Consider the following 17249-nt stretch of genomic DNA (forward strand, 5'->3'; position numbering starts at 1 on the left):
ATGTATTATATTTTTCGACATAAATTTAAAAATAATCAATTTTCATAGGTTTGATACATTTTTCGAAAAATTCGAACTTAGAAAAAAATAATTGTGTACTTAAAAATTTGACTAATTCTTCCAATAAAAAGAAATATGAAAATGAGATATCTATTGAAAAAAAATATGTTATTATCTGATTTGTTAACAGAAGATAAAATTATATCTCATCAATACATCACTTTTTAATTCAAATAAAAAATATTTAATTATAAAATTATCTCCAAATTATATTATATTTCACACTTAGAAATGTAATATTTTTTAAAAATAATATTTAAATTATCAATTTTATTGTATAGATCACATTTTTATTGGTTAGATTTTTATTAGTTAGGATTGTGTTTTTGAGTAAAATGAGATGAAATTAATAATTTAAATATCATTTTTAATAAAAGAAATTTTTAGGTACCTAAGTGTATAAAATATATAATTCGTGGACAAATTTTATATTTAGACTTAGTTTAACAAGACTTCTAAAGAGCACTTTTGGTAGAGGCGTAGTTAAATGGGTTGGCAGAGACTTCGGTTATCATTTAAAATTTTTAAAATTTTAAATTAATAAAATTAAAATTATATTTTAATTTTTTTAAAAAATAATAAAAATTGATTTAATTATTTAAAAATTATACAGATATATGTTATTAAAATAATAAAATTATATTTTTAATATCGTAATAATTATAATTTAATTCCGGCTTTCTAACAAAATTTTTTGACTTTACACAAAAAAACGCTTTTAAAATAAAACCATTCCTACAAAAAATATCCCAACAGTTTTTGAAAAAAATATTTTTTAAAAATAAAATATTTTATCTTTTTTTTTTAAAAAAATTTATCCAAAAAATGCTTCTCAGTGAAAAGTTAAAGCAGAGATAATATTTTTTAATATTGGGCGTTGGGTTATATGAAAATATCTCAACACTTCAGCGTAAAATAAGGAAGTTCTATATAAACAAAAATTCTTATTTATTTATTTGATAAAATATTTTCACACGAAATAAAAAATAAAATAAAAAAACACAATTTTATTGGTTGTATAATAATAACTTGTCACTTACAAAGGAAAGCAAGTCTTTTCTTCTTCTCTACTATTTTTTGCCGGCAAAACAAAAAAAAAGGGAAACTTTAGCCGGAAACGAGGGTTTTTTCCCCACTGATCGATTAAAGGCTTCAATAAATTCATCTTTATAAATATTTGTTTATGAACGTTTTGTTAAATTCGCTTTTAAAAAGTTTCTGTTTTTAGAGATATTATAACAAGAACAATCATAATTATTGTATAAATTTGATTTGTTTTGGTTTGATCGGACGATGGAGGATTTTTCGAGCAGCGACGAGGATTATTACTATTCGTCCGATCGAGATTCCCTTGACGGTTTCGAGAATGACGAGTCCGATTCTCAGTGGGTCACTTCCAGGAGTCCCACTACAAAGGTCAATTTTTGTTTTTATTTCCCTTTTTTTTTCTGGGTTTCTTTGAAAATTTTCAATTTCTTGTTCGAATTATCGTTTTGATTTTTGTTTCAATTTTCAGTGAAAAGGGTGTTTTTTTTTATTGTTTGCTTTCTGGGTTTTCAGTGAATAGAGAAATGTTGTTGATCATCAAATGAGTGATTTTTTTTCTTATTTTGTGTGTTAAACTGCATTGTGTTTATTTTATTTTAATGGGGAAAAAATCAAGCTTTAATTTTAATGTGAAAAACATGACAGGATATCCAGTTTCTATGTTGTTTTGTATTTTTTTTATCTTCTTTTTGGACTCTTATGTACTAAATTTCGAAGAACCAATTTGGCATTTATACAGGTTATTACAAAAGAATCACTTTTAGCTGCACAGGTAAAATTTTTGTTTTATTTTTGGGGTTTTGTATTTTTTATTGTTTGAGGACTGAATTGCTTATTGTTTTTGGTTATGGCTAGAGGGAGGATTTAAGGAGAGTAATGGACATGTTATCTATAAGGGAACACCATGCTCGAACTTTACTAATCCATTACCGATGGGATGTTGAGAAATTGCTAGCCGTGCTGGTGGAGAATGGAAAATCGTACTTGTTCGCCTCGGCAGGTGTTTCTGTTGTTGAGGGTGAGCATACAGGAACCTCTGTATTGTCGTTGTCATCTACACCCATGTGTGAGATATGCATTGAGGAGTTACCGGTTGATAAGATGACGAAAATGGAATGCGGGCACGGGTTTTGCAATGACTGTAAGCATCCTCTTTAATTGTCACATTGTTATTGAACCATGTTTCTGTAACATCACGATATAGCATCAGCATGTTAAGTGTCAACAAGGCCGAGAGATTGTCAAAATGACCCTTTAGAATTAACATGGAGATGCATATCGGTTTTGTTGTTGCGTGCATAATGTTATTGAATTTGTATCAGCTTGTCTGCAGGGGCAATGCTAGAAATTTTTGTAAGGGGCTAAGATTAAGTTATGTATTTTAATGAGAGCTAAAACGCAATTTCACTTTTATATTGGCTTATATCTTGATAGTTTTCAAAAGGACTAAACTGAAATTCTAGCATCTGGGGGAGTGCAAACTATAATTTTACCATATATTAACTTGAGATTTTATAAATTTTGGGTGACTAAGGTAGCAATTTTCCATTTTGGAGGGGACAAGGCCCCCTGTCTTCCCCCTTCCCTTTGCCCCTGCTTGTGTGTCTTTGTCTTTTGAATTGATATTTAAGCTCTTTGTTTACCAGGTTGGACGGAACATTTCGTTGTGAAAATAAATGAAGGACAAAGTAGGCGAATTAGGTGCATGGCGCACAAATGCAATGCTGTTTGTGATGAATCTGTTGTGAGAAATCTAGTCAGTAAAAGGCATCCCGATTTAGCCGAGAAATTTGATCGATTTCTTCTCGAGTCCTACATAGAAGATAATAGGATGGTTAAATGGTGTCCTAGTACTCCACATTGTGGAAATGCAATACGTGTCGAGGATGATGAATTTTGTGAGGTAGAGTGTTCTTGTGGTCTGCAGTTTTGTTTTAGTTGCTTATCCGAAGCACATTCGCCATGTTCGTGTATGATGTGGGAGCTTTGGACCAAGAAATGTCGAGATGAGTCGGAAACAGTAAATTGGATCACTGTTCATACAAAGCCATGTCCACAGTGTCACAAACCCGTGGAGAAGAATGGTGGTTGTAATCTTGTGAGCTGTATCTGCGGACAAGCATTTTGGTGAGTGTTGCTTTTATTTTACTTTTCGAGAATAAACGGTCTTGTTAAAAGCTTTTGAACTTGCACAATGCAGTTGGCTATGTGGGGGAGCTACGGGGCGGGATCACACTTGGTCAACAATTGCAGGTCATAGCTGTGGTCGCTACAAAGAAGATCAAGCAAAAAAGACTGAACGAGCGAAGCGAGATCTTTATCGATACATGCACTATCTCAACCGTTATAAAGCTCATACAGATTCTTTTAAGCTTGAGAGTAAACTCAAGGAGACTATTTTGGAGAAGATATCGATTTCAGAAGAAAGGGAGTCAATTCTTAGAGATTTCAGTTGGGTAACGAACGGACTCAATAGGCTTTTCAGATCGAGACGGGTTCTTTCATATTCATACCCGTTTGCATTCTACATGTTTGGAGAAGAAATATTCGTTGACGAGATGACAAATAAGGAAAGGGAAATAAAACAGCATTTATTTGAGGATCAACAGCAGCAACTCGAGGCAAATGTTGAGAAACTCTCTAAGATTTTAGAAGAGCCCTTTGATCAATACAGTGATGATAAAGTAACGGAGATGAGAATGCAAATCATCAATCTCACCGTGATCACTGATACCCTTTGCAAGAAAATGTAAGTATACATAGCCATGCTTGTATTAATCGATGTTTTGAGATAGTTTTTCGAAATCATGTTCTGAGACAATGACTTGCAGGTATGAATGCATCGAGAACGATCTATTGGGATCTCTCCAATGCAATACACATAACATAGCTCCGTACAAATCTAAGGGCATCGAGAAAGCATCCGAGCTTGCCGTTTGTTGGAACAGTAAACCGAGTACTGCCGAGAAATGTGTTACATCTGATTCTAGCACTAGCGGTAAGCAGACTTTACATTTTGGAGACCAACATGCACTTTCACTCGCACATACACATAGTTTGAAGATAACTAAAGCTCAATACTGAGAAATGTGTTCCATCCGATTCTGGCGCTAACGGTAAGTAAACCAAATGCACTCTCACTTACACATGCACCTTCTAAAACTCGATATACATTTGTTGACACATTGTGGTTCAGGCAAACGGGATCGACCTTTTGGTTTTGGTAGTTCGGAAGACAGTGGTTGCCCGTCCCAGAGGCGACCTAAAAAGGAGACTTATGGCGGTGTATTCTTCGATATAAGTATGCCAGCTGAAGTTCTTCATAGGAATTGATTTTTTTTTTTCTTTTCCTGCTTTATTTTTAGATAATGTACAGATCTAACTGGAGACTAATATTTTGCTTAATGGGATTTGCCTGTTTATATTTTCTGGTACTTATTCTATACATAGATATGGGTCTTTTATCTTTTAAGGAACTTTGAACTGTACATAAGCCATATGTTGGGCTTTGTTTTTTTCTTATGGTGTCTTTTTTTAACATAATATGCAAATTAATCCTTTTATATTTGATAAAAATGCAAATCAATCCTTTTATATTTGATAAAATTTTCATTATTTTTATTGTTAAAAATTGATCATTATAGGTTAACATGAGGTATAGGTGGTGCATTAAATAAATAAAATTTTTAATAAAAATGAACAATTTGCTTTTTAATCCGACAAACAAAGATTATTATTATTATAATTATTATTTTAAATAGAAAGAGTAAAATCAATGATTTCAGACATGGAGGTTATTTACCATAATAATATTAAATTTATATGATTCCAATGGGATGATGTTTCACAACATTTTTAATGAGTTGCAGCTGCAATAAACCAGATATGCACACTTCTTTGTGAGAATAAGCCTCATTCAAACGAGATAATGCAGCACCAGCTTTAATGGCGAGCGAACATAATTCTTCAAGTGAAAGTGGTGCTTGAGACATAGACAGTGGCATTAGAAAATAGATTTGGTCCAGCTGAAGTTGTTCGTCACCGGGTACCTGAGACAGGCACGAGTTCACATACATGAGCTCCGAGTTGCAAAGGAAACAACTCGGGTTCTGGGACAGAACAACGCTGGCTTTGATGGGTTGAATTAGTTGTTGAAGGTTTCCATCTGGGTATATTATTTTGGTGGTGGTGGGCGGCGGCCAGGTAAGGCGATTGTCGGCCTTTGTCGTGTATTGAGAAGATGAACAAATACCCATTGTTGTAATAATTTTTTTCTCTGAGAAAAGGGAAAAAAAAACACAGATATGGAGCTTTGAATGATGATTTGAGAGACGAAAGGGGAAGCTGAGCTATTGCTGGGCTGGTGTGGAGTAAAGATGGCGTTGAGCTTTATATAGACGAAGACGTGCAATGGCAAAATGTCTTATGTTTTAATCTACGGGATAATTGCACTGGACGTCCTAAACTATGATCTAAATTCTAATTTGGTTTTAAATTTCAAAATGTTTTGGTAAAAGCACCATGGAGGCCCTTATACTAGGATTCAGATTGCATTTTGCTCTCTCTAATCAAAAAATGAGAAATTAGTCATTGTACCTTAGATCAAATACCAAATTGAATAAAAATTCTATCCATTTCTACTATTAAAAATTGGTCCCTTTTTAACAGTACAAATGGGTTTAATTTTTTATTGGAATGACCAAATTACTCTTTGATCTAATGTACAGGGGCTAATTTGCTCATTTCTTGAATAATAGGGGCAAAATGCAATATGACTATTAGTACTTTTACCAAATGTTTTTGTTGAGACTCAAAGTATGAGTATCGTATTGATTTGGTCTTTTGTCATCTTAGTCATTGGTTCGGACAATAAATGGAAGCTTATATTTGATATTAGAGATACTTAAAACACGTGGATTAAATTTTAAACATGTGTACTTATTGTATAGATTGTTCAGAGGTGACAACTTAAAATTTAGAAGCTTTTTTTTTAGTTAAATGCTTAAATTGAGGCTAAACCTTTTAAAATAGTCAAATAAGGGTCAAAACTTATTGAAGATGCTCAAATAAGGGTTTTCCAAATGTCGTATAATAAATTTCAAGTTATGTTATTAATTTTTTTCCTTTTTTTTAAAGTAATATATGATTTAAATACCATATACTTTATTCTAAACATATCAATATTTACTTAATTTTATAATAAAAATTAGAGTAAATTGCATGAAAAACCTTTATTTGAGCTTTTTATACGAGCACTTAGCTTTTTTTCGTAAACACATTATACTTAAATTATAATACGCGCATACTCTTAAGTCATATTTTAGCTAATATTCAACCTCTAAGTTGACAATTATATTGACAAAAGATACAATTAATCTAATACTAAAACTTTAAAAATTTAACCAAAATGTTTTGAAGTTTAAGGATGAATTTAAAATCTAAATCATAATCAAAGGATATCAAATGAAATTAACCCATTTCATCTCACGTTATTGATTAATAGTATTTCGGGTCGGGTGCGTATCTCTCACTAGAAACGTACACGTTTTTCAGACCTTTGCCATAAAATGACTGAGAGATGGTTTCCCACCGTGAAGCATGCAGGTCATTAATGATGCTAAGGACACAATATATGCATACATTATATATATGGTTAGATTATTGAGATTTGATATGTTTGTTTTTTTTCATTTTGTGGTGTTTTGCATTGTAGTCCTTAGTTTCATCATTTTACATTTTTTTTATATAAATAATTTTGGGGACCCATGTTTGTAAAACTGTCTCAATTATTGCATTCTTTTTTCTTTCGTCCTTTTCTCTTCTTTTGCATAATTAAAAAGCCATCTAAACAACTATAATTCTTATCTTTTTTGTTGGCCTTTTTGCATTGCTATACCTTTTCTCGACATGTTCTCTAAATCTCATATATGTTTCCTTCTCAACCATAAGCTAAGCCTTTGTATTGTTCTACTTTTATAGGTTCACATCTCATGAGGATTTGGGATTTTGAATATTTAGATTTGAATCTCAACACATGTATTTCTAATATCATCATACATAATTACTTAGGGTAGGCCTAATCCGATAGATATATTTCATTTGTTCGATTTGAATTTTAATAAAATAAGCCCAACAAAGTCCAAGGAAAATGGTATTTTCATGCAGAGAATTTATTCACAAACAGATAATTAACAGGTAAAAGCATGAGCTTCAGCTACCTCAAAGCTAAACATTCTACTCTCTTCATGTTCTTTTTTCATACACAAAACACCTACATGAACTTGAACTAAACCAGGCAAGACAACAAACAGTTAGAAACCCCCATAATTTACAATCAACCTCACGACATCAATGTTCCAATAACTCCAGCAATAAGACTTGTGGGATCCCCAAGCACAGCTGATATCACAAATTGTAAAGCCAAACCAGCCATTTCACAACATTTCTTTACTTTCCCTTTCCTTCTCTTATGTGGTGTTTGCAATGTGTTTTTCAAACTTGGGATTCTATTTTCCAATTTCTTAATACCCTTTCCATATCCAAAATACAATTCATGCCAATTTTCCACTAACATTTCCCTAACACATGCAACATGCAAATTATATTTCTTACAACTAGACCTATAACTCCAACTCCTCCCTTTACGTCCACATTTATGACATGGTGCCCTCACTTTCCTATACAAATACAAATTCGTTTCTCCGTCGTCTAACACCATCGGTAACTTCGCACAACATGGATGAAGATCGAACCCGCATGACTTACAATGGTAAACGAACCCGGTAATGTCTTTTTCACAAGCGTTGCAATAACGAGGTGTGTCTCCGGGTGGTCTCGAGAAGAATTGGAAGGAACATTTGGGGTAAAAAGGGTGGTGGATTGAAAGAGAAGGTATGGCGCAGTGTGTATGGAGATCGAAATCGCAAAAGGAACATCTGTAATGTGAGCCGTGTTGCGGAAGCGACGATAATATTAATAACAATATTATCAGAAATATTTAGATAATTATTATGCCAACAATTATACTAAGAAAATTCCCAGTTAAATTGGAGGGGTCACAATGGTCCCGCTTAAAACCCAACAACTAGACAGAACTCACTTAGATATTTATAGCAATAATAACTAAATAAATATAACCAACATAAAGCTATTAAATAAAAGCAAACAAATAAGAAATAAAATATCAGAGTTTTAACGAGGTTCGGCCAATTTAGCTTACGTCCTCGGACACTACCAAATTAATATTTCCTCTAGAAATATTACAAAGGAGAAGATTTTGGGATGATACAACCAAAGGGGGAGGGGTTCTATATATAACAAACCAAACCCCTCCCTTTCTATCTTTTCCTAATGTGGGATATTGCCAATATTCAACAAATCTCCACCTTGGCGATATTCCACATCTTCGAACATCTTCTCATAACACAAACTTCAATAGTGTCTTCAAATTTGCAACCAATCGCCTTCTTCCCTTTTGGTAGTTGTGCCAGCTTCCACGTCTTGTTTTTCTCTAGAGATTGCATTTCCTCTTCCATTGCACCTAACCATCTATTATTCTCTAAACTCTGAATGGCTTCGGTGTAAGTGGATGGAATATTATCAACAACTGGAAGTGCATAAGCTACCATGTCAGTGAAACGAGCAGGTTTCTGAATTTCTCGTCTCTGCCTTCTGACTGCAATTGGCTCTGATTGCTGTTGAGGTTCTTGGGTAGAAACCTCTTCCTCATCTGACTCTGCATCTGCCAATGAAGAATCACTAGTGGTACCTTTTGCTGGAATTACCACACTCTGCTCAAACTCCACCTGCTGCGGAGTACACTCCACCTGCTGTGAAGTACTACTCACTCCTTCTGGATTTACCTTATTCAACATGGCAGATTCATGAAAGGTAACATCCCTACTGATTATCGTCTTCTTTGCCTCTAGACACCACAAACGATATCCCTTAACACCAGCATTGAAGCCCATGAATAGAGCCTTCTTTGCTCTTGGATCTAACTTTGATTCTTTCACATGATAATATGCAATAGAACCAAAAATGCGCAAGGTGTCATAATCAGTAGCAGGTTTTCCATACCATTTCTCCAAAGGAGTCTTGCCATTTATAGCAGATGATGGCAAATGATTGATGAGATGTTGAGCGTACGTCACAGCCTCAGTCCAAAACTTTCTATCTAATCCAGCATTAGATAACATACATCGAACTTTCTCCACAAGCGTGCGATTCATACGCTCTGCCACCCCATTCTGTTGCGGTGTTCCACCTACGGTGAAGTGCCTTACTATGCCACAATCTTGGCATATCTTCAGGAAAGGATCGCTTTTATATTCTCCACCGTTGTCTGATCGGAGAACCTTAATCTTCCTTCCTGTCTGATTTTCAACTTTAGTTTTCCACTTAAGGAAAACTTCAAGCACCTCATCTTTGTTCTTCATAGGGAACACCCAAACTCGTCTGGAAAAATCATCAATAAAGGTGACAAAATAACGTCTTCCTCCAAGTGATGGAGTCTTGGACGGTCCCCATACATCAGAATGCACATAATCCAGAATACTTTTAGTATTGTGAATCCCAGTGCCAAATTTCACCCTTCGTTGTTTTCCCAGAACACAATGCTCGCAAAATTCAAGTTTGCAAGTCTTTGTACCTTTCAATAATCCTTGCTTGGCTAGAGTTTGCAAGGATTTTTCACCAGCATGGCCCAAACGCATATGCCACAGCTGTGTTGCCTCAGCGTCCTTCTTGGTACTCGTAATTGCTGCTGCTGTTGTCCCGACCACTGTACTACCTTGGTAGTAATACAGATTGTTCTTTCTTATGCCTTTCAACATCACCAATGCTCCTGAAGTTGCTTTAAGAACTCCATCTCGTATTGTCACAACTAGGCCTTTAGATTCTAACGACCCCAAAGAGATGAGATTCTTCTTCAACTTTGGGACATATCGTACATCCCGCAAAATTCTAGTAGATCCATCATGACTCCTCAGTTTAATTGAACCTATCCCGGCTATTTTACATGTGTTATCATTACCCATGTAAACAACCCCTTCATCTAGTTTTTGAAATTCAAAGAACCATTCCCGAATGGGACACATATGATAGGAACAACCAGAATCCATGATCCACTCATCTGCATATAATGTTGAAGATGTCATACTAAGAGAAAAGTCTGACTCTGCTTCACTATTGCATTCTGCAACATTTGCATCTTGCGGAGTCTTCCCTTTTTTCTTCAATTTTGGACAATCTTTCTTCCAATGTCCTTTTTCTTTGCAAAAAGAACATTCATCTTTGGCAACAGCTCGACCTTTGGACTTTCTTCTCTTCCCCTTAGACTGACTTTGCTGACGACCTCTTGTTACCAATGCTTCCACTGCTGCTTCACCTGAACCTTTCAACTTATCCTTTCGGCGTAGTTCATAGCTATACAATGCAGCAGTTACTTCATTGAAAGTTACTTCCGATTTTCCATGAAGTAGAGTAGTTTCAAGGTACTCAAACTCCTCAGGAAGCGATCCCAACAACATTAACGCCAAGTCTTCGTCTTCAAAAGTCACATCCAAATTCAACAAATCAGCCACCAGCTGATTAAAATTGGTAATGTGCTCGTTCATCGTGGTACCAGGAACATAACTGAAACGAAACAGTCTTTTCTTCATATGTAACTTATTTTGACTGTTCTTCTTCAGAAATTTCTCCTCCAATGCTTTCCACAATTTACTTGCAGAAGTCTCTTTACTGAATGTATACTTCTGCTCTCTGGAAAGACATGATCGAATTGTACCACATGCCAATCGGTTGATGGTCTTCCATTCTTTATCATCAACCCCTTCTGGTTTTTCTTCCTCAATGGCAATATCTAGACCTTGTTGAAAGAGGGCATCTAGAAGCTCGCTTTGCCACATGCCGAAATGACCTGTTCCATCAAAAATTTCCACTGCAAATCTCGTATTTGTAGTTCCAACCCTCGACAAGATGTACGAGGTGGAAGTTGTTGCTGTGGATGGTTTTTCTTCTGTCATTTTTGCCATAGCTTCTATTTAATAGCCACCAAATGCAGAATACCCACAAGCTTTAGGAAATGTTTCTGATGTGTAAGATCAGACTAAGCTGCAAACACAGAGCATACTACAAAACCTTGGCTCGGATACCAATTGTTGCGGAAGCGACGATAATATTAATAACAATATTATCAGAAATATTTAGATAATTATTATGCCAACAATTATACTAAGAAAATTCCCAGTTAAATTGGAGGGGTCACAATGGTCCCGCTTAAAACCCAACAACTAGACAGAACTCACTTAGATATTTATAGCAATAATAACTAAATAAATATAACCAACATAAAGCTATTAAATAAAAGCAAACAAATAAGAAATAAAATATCAGAGTTTTAACGAGGTTCGGCCAATTTAGCTTACGTCCTCGGACACTACCAAATTAATATTTCCTCTAGAAATATTACAAAGGAGAAGATTTTGGGATGATACAACCAAAGGGGGAGGGGTTCTATATATAACAAACCAAACCCCCTCCCTTTCTATCTTTTCCTAATGTGGGATATTGCCAATATTCAACAAGCCGATGCCGACTTCTTTGCACCCGTCGCACTTGAATGGGGTTTCGGTGTAGTCGAATGTTAGTGTGTGTTGAGGGTGGCTGAAATGGGATATCTCATTGTATTTCATGGCTTTTTTTGTGTGTGTGTGTGGGTAAAGAAACAATGTGGATGGTGATTTATATTTAGTTTATGGCTTGAAGTTGAAGCTGAAAGAGGAATTATGCTTTAACAATGGTAGTCATGGATCAATGGTGGTAAGTGATATATGTACATAGAAGAATCCTGATGTTTTAGAAGAGAGGCACAAGGCATTTATGTTTATGCTCCATTGAAGAATACGAATTTTCACTTTATAACGTTGAAAACGGCTCTCATATTGTTCATGTCATCATGTCTCTACTAGACGTGTGCATGGGCCGAGTCGGGTTTAGGTCGATTTGTTAGGCCTGGGCCTAGCCCGAAAATAGGCTTAAGATTTTACTCAAATTCGACCCGAATAAAAATGCTAAAACTCAGACTCGACCTGGTCCGTTCATATTAATTTTTATATAATTTTAAAATATATATAATACATAAAAACACTAAAAACATCAAAATAGATATTTTCCAACAAATTGAAAATAAAATTTAAAAAATATATAACAATAAGATAGATGCAACTTAACAAGCAAATACCTTTAAAATAATAACAAAATTAACAATAAAATAAGGTTTATATAATATCCAAACAATAACAACAAAATAATAGTAACATAATAGTAAAATGGTAGCAAAATAGAGAGAAAATAACATTAAAAAACAAAAAAAAATTTGTTTGTCCTTTAGTGAATTAGGGCCGAGCTGGGCTCGGGCCAAAATGACTTACCTGAGGCCTGACTCAATTTTTAAACGTGCCTTATTTTTTTTTGTCTCAGCTTATTTTTCGGGCCTATATTTAACTCCAAACCGTCCCACATTTCGGGCGAGCCTTCGGGCTGGGTGACCAGACTCATGAACAAGTCTAGTCTCTACTAATCAACATCATCATAATAACTACTATTGTTTACATATAATAACAAATTTAGCCGTCAACTTTTACACATTTATTCATGACCCCTTTTTTTATTTAAAGTAAATTGAAAATTTAGCCCTCAATATCAAATTTTAAAAAATCAATTAAACCTTTTTAAAATTTAAAATTTATAAACAAAATTTATAAAAAAATTATAAAAATTTTAAATTTATAAATTTTTTATTAAAAATAACAACACTAACCCAATAAAAGAGTAAGAGACAAATTTTTTTTAAGATTTTATAACCAGTAGATTTTAATGGGTCGGTACTGTTATTCTTTAATTTTTTATGATTTTTAGATAATTTTTAAATTTTATAAAGGTTTAGTTGATTTTTTTTAAAATTTTTTTACTAAGGCCTTTTTGACCCTTTAGCTTTATTAGTTTCAAAATTTTCTAATTTACTTCCAATAAAATAGTAGGGATCAAATTGAATAAATGTGTAAAGGGTGAAGGCTAAATTTGTTATTATACTTTATATATAAATACCAAATTTTAACGAAGTCGCTGTTTTGCTCACTATCTAATGTACAATGGTTAATTTACTCATGTTTTCGGTAAAATGGCTAAAATGCAATCCAGAATATAGTACGGATGATTTTGTGGTACTTTTACTCTATTCTCCATAAAATTTTGAATTTCATATCTAAAATTAAAAAGTTAGTCCATTTACTTTAGTTTTCAAAAATTCAGTCCTTATATATTTAAAAGAAAAGATAAAGATCAAACTTATATGTGAACTTTGATCCAATATGTAAGTCATACATAAACTTTGATTTTGTACGATTTTATACATTAAATTTTAATTTGATTTAAATTTCAAAAATCACTAACAACATTATCGAATTAGCACTATTTTACGTTAATATATTGTATACACAAACAATTATATTAATATATATGAAAAAAATATATATTCATTTATTTAAATGTGTATAATTGAATCAAAATAAAAGTTCATGTATCAAATTACACATTATATCAAAATTCATGTATAATTTTGATATTTATTTTAAAATTTAAAAGTTAGCCTAATCGAGGGATAGCTTTAAAATTTATTGTTAAATTTCAATAATATATATTTAAAAAATTAGAAAAAAAGCAGTCTGGTAAATTATATGCAACAAATTAGCAAAATCAATTGTTAAACTTCATGTGTTTACCAATAATTGGACTAATTTCTCAATTTTAACGAAGTATAAGGATAAAATTCTGATAAATTAAAATAAAGGGAATAAAACCTTATTTGATAAGCAATTGAAAATTTAATATTTTCAATTGATTTATTTCTTTTAAACATATTTAATAATCTCTAATAAAAAAAACCAAAGATTGAATTTTGAAAAGTAATAATCCCTAATGGAGCATATTTTCAATTTTTTTTATTTTTGAGTACTTTACATTCAAAAATTTTAAAATTTACATTTATCAAATAATTTAATTATATTTTATATTTAATTTCGTGTAATACACCAAACACCTAATTTCTTAATTTTCGTAGGGAAGAACAATGAAATTATAAAATGACAAAGGGGCTAGTAGAGTCTTGGCCTCTCAAAATGAAAAAATAATGAAATTAAAATTTTATTATTGTAAAATGACACTTTGATCCCTTCAAAAAATAAAATAAAAAATTGTATTTAATCCTTTTAAAAATAATGAAATCATAAGTTAATATACAATAAAATTATAATTTTAATCTAAATTTTTTTATAATTTAATTTCCATTTTTTTTAAGGTTATGACAAAGGCTAAAAAAAGTGTTTGGTAAGCTAAATAGGAAAAAGAGATTAAAGGAGAGGATTTATGTGAAGGGATCAAATACTTGGTGTAAATTTAAGGATCCAATGAGCAAAACAAGAATCTTAGCATCTTTAAAAGATGATTTTAGTTTCTCTCAGATAAGTAAAGCATCCAACACCAACACCATTACATGCAACAAACCTAGCTAAGCCAAGAATGTTTTCATCCTAAGTGTTCAACTATATCTTATAAATATATACATTTTTCATTTTTAAGGATACAAATGGAATGAGATAATATATATATATAATGCTAGAAGGAATAGAATCAAATTACAAGACTTGAGACCGAAACATAGTTTTGAGAGATAATACTTTTCTGATAATAGTAAGGGTTATTGTTCAAATTCGAAGGATTGCTCGAAATATTAAAAAAATTAGAAAAAATACGAAGTCAAAAAAATAAGTTTAAAAAATAGAATTTTTTTAAAAACGGGTAGAACTTTAATTTTTAATATTTCAAATTCAAGCCTGATTTGACTATTTTTATATTATACAATTCGTATCACATGCCATATAAACATTAAAAAATAGTTGGGAATAAAAAAATAGAATTACAAAATACAATGTTTGAGTTTAAATTTTAAAATAAATTTAAATTATTTATTTATAAATATAAATAAATTTTAATAATATTATAAATTCGATCTGATTTAAAAAAAAACAAAAATATATTAATATTATAAGGGTGGATTGAAGGATGACATATGAGAGAACAAATTCCTACCCAAATAGACCAACATCTCCAATATTCTCTCAGATGAGATGATATGATATTGATATTATCCATTTGCATGCTTATATCTTCAACTTGAGTCATTAATATCTATGATTTGGCATCTGTCCCCATACTGATGTGGCAGCATGTGATTGATTACCTGGAATTTATTCTTATCTTAATTAATGATTTAAAAAAATAAGGAAAAAACAAAGCATTGATTTAGATATTATATGGTAGGTTTAATATAATATTTGGTAATTAAATTTGACAAAAAAATTTAATTTGGCACTTAGGTTTTTTGAGGTCTAACTTGGTAATTGAGCTCGACATTTTTCTTAATTTAGTATTTAAGTTTTTTTTAAAACTCAATTTGATACTTAAATTTGTTAAATGGTATACAAATTACCCTAAAACACTAACAGTGTTAAAAAGTTCGTGTTATGCTACAAAAATATCACTAATATTAGAGTATGTTTAAAAATTATGCATTGAGCTATACTTAATGAATTAATATTGAATAAGAAAATAAGAGTTTTAAAAACCCAAAATAAAAGACATTCATTATTTTAATTTAATAAAATGAAATAAAAAAATTAAACTAAACTAAAGAAATACCTTGCAATTTGTTAAGTGTCGGTCATACATTGATTAGTTTTGCTACTCATAAAAAATTAACACAATTAGTATATTCGAGTAATTTGCACCAAAGTAGGAAAAAAAATTAAGTTCAAGTATCAAATTAAAAAAAAAGATTTAAGTACTAAATTAAAAAAAAATCAAATCTAAGTACCAAATTAGAAAGAAATGTAAAGTTTAGGTACAAAAGTTATATGAAATTAGCTACAATTTCTTGATGGCTCCTTTTGTGCTAATGGAAGATTAAGTTGAAAAGCATTGACTGTTTGGGTACCACTAATATTGGGTGGAAGCGGCATTAGGTTATCCCTCTGCCACTTGCTGACCCTAGCTTCATAATCAATGTTAATAGCAGTGAAGATAGAAGAATCAGATAATAACAGAGACCAGACCAGCAAACATCATTGTGGTGTGTTCTTGTCCTTATTGTCATGGTTTGTTTTGGAACAAAGAGAAAAATATCTGGAATATTCGAATAACGGGTAAAGATTAGTGAAGTAATCGTCTACATCGCGGCTATTGCAGTCTTGTACGTACTTGCAACAATGGAGGAAGTGGACCTTGAAATTTGATGCTTTTTTTTTCTTGCTTCAACTTTCCTTCTTACTGTCCCTTTCTTGGTTATGTCATTTGATGCTTAGTTCATCATATTATTTGATAGTTTCTCTAACATTTGAAACAGGATATATATATATATAACAATCATGGTTAAAGTATTATGAAGACTTTTATGTTAAGAGTCAAATTATATTTTACACTTATTAAAGAAAAATTAATTTTTATAAAGAGTAAATTAGTTTTTTTGTTAAAAGTTCTATTTATTTTTACCTTTAAAAATTTTATCTATTTTAATTATTAAAAATTAATTCATGTACATTAATACGAGAAATATATGTCAAATTACGTGTTATTATTTAATTATTTTATTAATTATATTAGTTTTTAACCGTACATATAAAAAAATTATAATAGATATAATTAATTTAATTATAAGAGTTAATTTAATAATAAATAAATGATCCTTATCGTTACATAGCGGTTTTTGAAACATGTTACTTATGCAGCGGTTTTGTAAAGTAAGGAAAACGTAACTTAAACCGACTTGAAGGTCTCATTGTCGTGTTTGGAAAGACAAAATATAATAAAAAATTATCCTTGTAACTTATCTCAGAGCACAATGATACAATCATTACTACAAAGAACGTGTGCCGCCGCTGACAACCGACCGGAAAACCACCCATCAACTTCCATATATATACCCCTTAGTGACAGTTAGCCACTTCACATCCCAAATTATCAGAAAAGAAAATCTTCCAATTGCTTGCCCCTTTTGTTGTCTGATTTTGAGTTAGCTATGTCTGCGC

General features: G+C 31.9%; 2 protein-coding genes across 2 annotated transcripts; one reads left to right on the forward strand and one right to left on the reverse strand.

The window, feature by feature from the left end:
- Nucleotides 1-1017: 1017 nt before the first annotated feature.
- Nucleotides 1018-4531, forward strand: LOC107938877 (probable E3 ubiquitin-protein ligase ARI2). Its single transcript, XM_016872123.2, has 7 exons — nucleotides 1018-1476; nucleotides 1847-1879; nucleotides 1963-2248; nucleotides 2754-3234; nucleotides 3308-3856; nucleotides 3939-4105; nucleotides 4304-4531. The coding sequence occupies exons 1-7, from the start codon at nucleotides 1354-1356 to the stop codon at nucleotides 4438-4440; spliced, it is 1776 nt and encodes a 591-aa protein (XP_016727612.1). The 5' UTR covers nucleotides 1018-1353; the 3' UTR covers nucleotides 4441-4531.
- A 2714-nt stretch (nucleotides 4532-7245) lies between these two features.
- On the reverse strand, nucleotides 7246-11815 carry LOC107938863 (uncharacterized). Its single transcript, XM_016872105.2, has 2 exons — nucleotides 11698-11815; nucleotides 7246-8057 (listed from the first exon to the last, which is right to left on the reverse strand). Exons 1-2 carry the CDS (start codon nucleotides 11799-11801, stop codon nucleotides 7448-7450), a joined length of 714 nt encoding a protein of 237 aa, XP_016727594.1. The 5' UTR covers nucleotides 11802-11815; the 3' UTR covers nucleotides 7246-7447.
- Nucleotides 11816-17249: the final 5434 nt, after the last annotated feature.

The sequence above is a fragment of the Gossypium hirsutum genome, chromosome A03 (assembly GCF_007990345.1).
Source record: "Gossypium hirsutum isolate 1008001.06 chromosome A03, Gossypium_hirsutum_v2.1, whole genome shotgun sequence".
Lineage (NCBI taxonomy): Eukaryota > Viridiplantae > Streptophyta > Magnoliopsida > Malvales > Malvaceae > Gossypium > Gossypium hirsutum.